Genomic DNA, 6,620 nt, shown 5'->3' on the forward strand with positions numbered 1-6,620 from the left:
ACATGGGTTTTGGGTGCACATGGTTTTTAGGGTCAGGTATTCTTTGCACTCCACAATATGAGTGAAAAAAAAAAGGGTAGAAGGGTGATTGTGGTTGGAAGTGGTATGATAGGTAGAGGCACTAGTTTGTGGTTAAATATCAAGGGTCATGTTAATGGATATCCTTAGAGTAATTATTAATAAACCATTATAGAAAAGTTTTGATACCATTTTTTATGGAAAATAAGAAAAAAAAAATACCAAGATATCAAAACACTAATTTCTTTCTTTCTTTGTTCCATAAAAGCTTTCTTAAAATGATTTACTAAAAATATACCTTTTGCCTTAAGGCATCTGTTAACTTTTTCAAAATATCAATATATTATCAATGATGGATGCATAAGATTGTGGGCATCGGTTAACTTTTTTCAGATATCAATATATCATCAATGGTGGATGTATAAGATTGTTTGGTTACAGTGGTTTTGTTTAGGGTTGTTTGGATATAATTTATTTATTTTTTATTTTTTACATTTTAATAGCTAAAAATGTATTAGAAATATTTTACCTTTTTCTTAAAAAAAAAGGTAATATTCTTTGGAAAAGTAGATAAAAATCTTCTTTAGAAAAGGATCGCTATGTGCCAACCTTTAACATCGTTTGACCTGGAAAATGGTTACAGAGCAGATTGTCATTTTATTTGACAATTTCAATGAAGTATCAATGAACACTCAGTCAATTCGAGGTAAGAATAGCTTGAAGATTTGGGTGTTCAAAGGGTGGCACCGACGTTAGCCTAAACTTTGTTCAAATACAAGTCAGTCTGTGCAATAAAATTCTATTGTGACAGTATTGGGGTGTCAATTTTCTCATACCTTGGAGAAATGAACACGGGCTACTTTTATAAGCCATCTAGGAGCGTCGGTTCTTCTTTGGTCTCTGCCATTATCAAGTATCAACCCTATGAAATGTCATTTCTATAATATTAGGAAAATCAAACCTAGTTTCCTCATATGTAAGGAATGTCAATGTAAATTATATATTTTTTCTTTTCTTTCCTAACAAACAATAAGAGTCACATGAAGTTTGTCTTTTTTTATTTCTTCTAAACCATGGCAAAATCTTTACTCTCCCAAAATCAACACCCACTACGCGGGGATTGAATTTTAGACTTTTCTATCTTCAAAGGAGGAAAACGTACCATTAGACAACAAATTCAGTCCTTGATAAGTGTATCTTTCAACATAATCTATATATATATATATATATTAATAGCCAAAATTTAGAAAAAAATCCAATTAGATTTTGATTGGATTCTCGATTTTGCGCTATGTGTCTTATTTAATTTTTAATTTTGTGCCAAGTGAAGTATTAAAAATAAAAATTAAAGAGTCCAAATCCAAATTGGATTTCAATTGGAGTATAATTTTCCATTAGGTGTCCATCTAATTTTTTTTTTAATTTTTGTAACAAATGAATTATTTGGTACAAAAACCGAAGAGTGTAAATCCAATTAAATTCTAATTCATAAGCTAATTCTATGCATAATTTGAACATCTTCTCAAAAAAAATTATAATTTGAATCATATAATTGTGATTGTTTTTAATTGTACCTGTGAATATGCATAAGGCTACACATTAGTAATAAAATGATGTTTAAAACTCTTCTAAGGAAAAAAAAAAAAAAAAACTAATAGGAAAAGGCTGCGTTTCATTTACTTCTTCCACAATTAAACCCATGTACAACCAATAAGTTCATCCTTCTCCTTTCGTTTTCTTCAAATCTAGATCTACTATAACAATTATTTAAACTGCCCTACTGAGTATGTTTAGTTTAGGATTTGGTCAAAACTTTCACACCGTAACCATGATTGTCTATAATTTTGTCCATAACTCTGAACATGCACCAATTACGGCAGGTTGCTCGAGTCTTGTTCTACCTTTCATTCAACCAGTATTATCTTTCCTCTTTCTCTTTTTCAGCTTTCTTTGAGATATATATTATTCTTATGTTTCTATTTGAAATTCTATATTCCACAAATATAATAAGAATTACAAAGAAATTTGTCGTTTTAGTCAAAAAAGAATTACAAAGAAGACTAATATATATTTATGGGCTATTCTCAATGACTTTTATAAGTTAAGGATTTGGGCGTGGAAAATGTTGTATTCTACTTAGGAAAAACAAGGATTATCATATTAGAGTGACAATGTATAACGGTGTCATCTTTTTATTTTATTTTTTAGAAAGTTTCAATTTATGACATTTGCTCCTGATGATATTTCTTTATTATCAAAACAAGACATCAATCAGTTTTTGTGTAAATAGGATAGATCTTTTATTCAACTATCAAATACTACCGGTTGAATTATTTAAAAAAAAAATCATATTTGTTTGATATTACATGCTTCGAAACTTATGAAAGACTAAATTCTACAGCCCATTAAGACTATAGCCAAAGAGATCTCCTATTAACCCAATTACAAATTAGAAAAACAATTCCAAAATAGACATGTTACTATGTTGGGGACACCATTTTTTTTTCTCTCATTTAATGACATTATATAAGTTGTAATTGGAATAACATTGTTTTAGCTATTTATATAACTACATTTTGACACCACTTTTATAAAACTAATCACAATATACACACACACACACGATCTTAACCGTTTTTGGAAGAAAAAAAAAAATCTATGTAGGCATATTGATTTCGACATGTTAAGAAAGTGTTCGACAAGAAATGGTGCATCAAACATCATGTTGATTTGAAAGTTTTGATCTAAATCTTCCTAAATTTGAGGGGGCAAATGTAGTGTAGTAAAATAATACTATATAGTACAAATCATAAAAGTGAGATGCCCAATGATTTATGCAAAATAGTTTAGAATCTTAGATTAGGAAACAAATGTTAGTGGTCAAATCATGAGGTTTTGAATGTGTTTGACGACATAATCACGTGTGAGATTTAAGAGAGATTATATTTGCATAATATCAATATACGGATTCAATAGTTTTTTGTAATGAGTTTTAACTTATGGCGTTCGCTTTTGATGATGGCTCTTTATTATTAGATCAAAATATCAATCGGTTTTTAGTGTAGGTGGGGATTGAACCCCAGATCTTTTATTTAATCATCAGTGATTTTATCAATTGAACTAACTGAAACCCATTGAATTTAATAATTTGTACACAAAATTAAAATTTAAGGATCATTTTATGGTTATCCAATTATAAAACAAAAAGAAAAAAAGAGAGAGATCATTTTATGGTATCACAAATGTTTTTGGGATTGTAGACACCATAGAGTTATGTTTTAATCTTACATGAATTACTAGCAAATGTTATAAATAAAATTACTATTATATGTGGCATGAAGGAATCGATCATTAGATTTGATATAGACATTATTTGACACTATCACAATCAAACGAAAATAATTAACATATAAATATGAAACAACTATGAAGTTATTATTTTGACATTAGTTACCAAAGGACGTAACAAAATTACTATCTAAATTCCTATTTTAGTGTTATCCCAAAAAATAAATAAATAAAAGGATAATAATGATACTTTTTTTTTTTTTTTTTTTTTAGAGTTTCAACTTATATTGTTTATTCTTGATAATAGTTCATTATTATCAGATCAAGACATTAATCATTTTTTGGTATAGGCAGGAATTGTATCTTAAATATTTTATTCAATTATTAGAAACTTTACCAGTTGAGCTAACTAGAATCTACAAGAATGAAACATGATTTATCATGTACCGTTGTGGAATCTATTATTGGATTTGACGTAGATATTGTCTTATATATTTTAAATCTATCGCAGTCAAACATGGTATAAAATAAAAAGTACTAAAAAACTGTAGACTTATTACTTTGACCTTACTAGCTAATGTATCTGACATTTAACTTCGGTTAACAAAATTACTGTATTGTATGTTATTAGTAGATATAACATGCAAGAAAAAAAAAAGTACAAATATTATACAATTTCCCTCAATTAAAAAAAGATAAAGAACTTTCTCAAATAATAATAATAATAATAATAAAGAAAAAGAAAAAAGGTCAGTCATTTTTGTCTGCAGTCCTAGAAGCAACAAAACCATCTTGACCCTTGTCATTGGTTTTTTTTATATAGTATTGATGGTGGGCAAGAGAGCTTTGTACTTGAAGTGTGTGAATTCCACACCTTAATTAAGCATCACCTAGTAATGTACACATGTTATGGCCTACTAGCTAGTACTAGTTCCATGCAAAATCATCCATAGAGCTCAATTCATCATACATTATATCAGACATAAGGCTAGACTCCACAAACCCAAGATCAAAGCTAGAGCCATCAAATGAAGTATCCATGGGCTGATGAATAACCTTATTAGTTACCATCTCAGAAACCTTATCTTTCTCTTGCTGTGGTTGTGTCAGTGTATATTGCTCTCCTTCCAATCCGGGTGCCTCGAAGGGTTCAAGAGTATTGGCACCCCAAACACAATTCTCATGATTTAAGACCCCAAAACCGGATAGGTTCACGGAAGAGGATGATGAGGAAGAAATATTGGGTGTGCTCTCAACTGATGATACATGAGGGAAACTGGAAAAATCAGTGAAACTCTGATTCCAAACAAGATTAGGGTTTTGAAGCAATGGAGGTTGATCAGTTTCAGGTACTGTAATGATAGGTGTTTTCATTTCAAAGGTGGAAACATCTGTAAACTGAGAATTCAGAGTAAAAACTGAATTGGGTTGCTGATGGTTTGGTGATACATTGCATGCAACCTTTTTAGAGGCTCTCTGATGAGAAGGTATTAGATTGTGAGTGTTTGGGTCCAACCCTTGTGACATAAGCTTTTTCTTGATGCATGAGTTCCAGAAATTCTTCACCTCATTGTCTGTTCTTCCTGGGAGGTGCTTGGCTATCTGAGCCCATCTTTACAGCCAAACAAAACTTTCTTAAAATTTACTCCAAATCAAGAGGAAAAAGAAAAAAGAAAAAATGATGATGGATATTTACACGTTTAGTAAAGCTATTTTAAAATCATACTCTTTAAAGTACAGTCTTTTGAAATTTCACTTTTTTTTTAAGTACAATTTTTTTTAAATGAGGTATTTTAAAAACGTTTAAGAAAGAAGTTGTACCAAACAAACACTAATTTCTAATGAAAAAAAAAATGATCCTTACTTGTTGCCCACAATCCTATGAACATCAATAATAATCTGTTCTTCTTCTGAAGTGAAGGTACCTCTCTTAAGATCTGGTCTTAGATAGTTTATCCATCTCAATCTACAACTCTTTCCGCACCTTTGCAATCCTGCAGCAATCACAATTCCACTTAGCAACCACTTGGGCATATAAATTTATGTATGTAAATCTATGGCTGTATAAATCTAGTTACTTTGATATAAATCAATCAATTACAGAATACACGTTAATTGTGTGTGTTTTGAGAGAGAAAGAGAGAGTTGAAGGAATGATTACCAGCAAATTTTGGGACAGAACTCCAGCTTCCAAGTCCATGGGCAGTGATATATGTGACGAGCTTCTCATCTTCTTCAGGAGACCATAGGCCTCGTTTAACCTTCTGTTTGGTACAGCAGCGATGGCCACCCATCTTTTCGCTTATCATGAGGCCTTCTTCTTCTTCTTCTGCTGAAGAGTTAGGCTTAGTGTTTATCATGAGGCCCTGCCTGCACTGTTTTAAACTGACCAGTTTCAGTATTCCCTATGTACTTATCAAACACTAACATGCGTTGTTTACTACATGTTTTATATTGAAGCTTCACAACAGAAATGAGAGAGAAAGAGATGAATGAATATATAGTAACTGATGACAAGTACAAATATAAACGTTTCCAGTAATATAAGCCAAGTGGCAACATATGTAACAAACAGTGAAGAAAAGGTTGCCAAATGTGTTTTCTTAAAAAGAAGCAAAAAATTAAATAAAAGAGGTTATTGCGAAATGTGGTTAATGATTTAATGTTTTTTGTTTTATCAACTTTTTGGACAATTTGGCCAGAGGATTATGATTGAAAAACTTTGCAAAGCTCCTCTACAAGGTCTAATGATGGCCCCACTATTTCGGAAAAAAATTTGTTTAAAAAGAGAAAGAAAAATTCATTCACTATATAAGCAAGAAAAGTTTATTCTACTATTAAGATTTTTTTTTAAATTTAATACTTTATAAATATTTTATTATTCAACCTTTTAAATGATGTAGTAACATGATATTTGATACACATTTAAATTTATAATATTTAATTAAAACTACTAATTAAATTAAACTTATTTTAAATAAAGGGACTTTTTTCCAATAAAAAGAGAGTTATTCGCTAAAGTATGTTTTATATTTATTTTATTATTTAAAATTTACCACCCCAAAATCATTTCTGCCCATTATTTACTAGAAGCTTTTTTGATTTCCATAAAGAAGAATACTGTTTGCGTAATGAAGACGATAGCTCAGTTTATGTTTCTTTAATATGGATATTGTTTTTGTTACTGAAATCCTTATTCTCTAGAGCCTTCCTTGCATAAGTCTCCACCAAACCACAGAGAAAGAAAAAAAAATCTATGACCCATTGGTCACATAAAGAAAATTCCGTGAGAGAAATGTGCTGGAAGTTTAACT

General features: G+C 30.2%; 1 protein-coding gene across 1 annotated transcript; it reads right to left on the reverse strand.

Annotated features, from left to right (window-relative positions):
- Positions 1-3,991: 3,991 nt before the first annotated feature.
- Positions 3,992-5,883, reverse strand: LOC136066424 (MYB-like transcription factor 4). Its single transcript, XM_065770729.1, has 3 exons — positions 5,468-5,883; positions 5,171-5,300; positions 3,992-4,918 (listed from the first exon to the last, which is right to left on the reverse strand). The coding sequence occupies exons 1-3, from the start codon at positions 5,664-5,666 to the stop codon at positions 4,234-4,236; spliced, it is 1,014 nt and encodes a 337-aa protein (XP_065626801.1). The 5' UTR covers positions 5,667-5,883; the 3' UTR covers positions 3,992-4,233.
- Between the last annotated feature and the right edge of the window lie 737 nt (positions 5,884-6,620).

Source organism: Quercus suber, unplaced genomic scaffold, assembly GCF_002906115.3.
Source record: "Quercus suber isolate HL8 unplaced genomic scaffold, Cork oak 2.0 scaffold_1, whole genome shotgun sequence".
NCBI classification, from domain to species: domain Eukaryota; kingdom Viridiplantae; phylum Streptophyta; class Magnoliopsida; order Fagales; family Fagaceae; genus Quercus; species Quercus suber.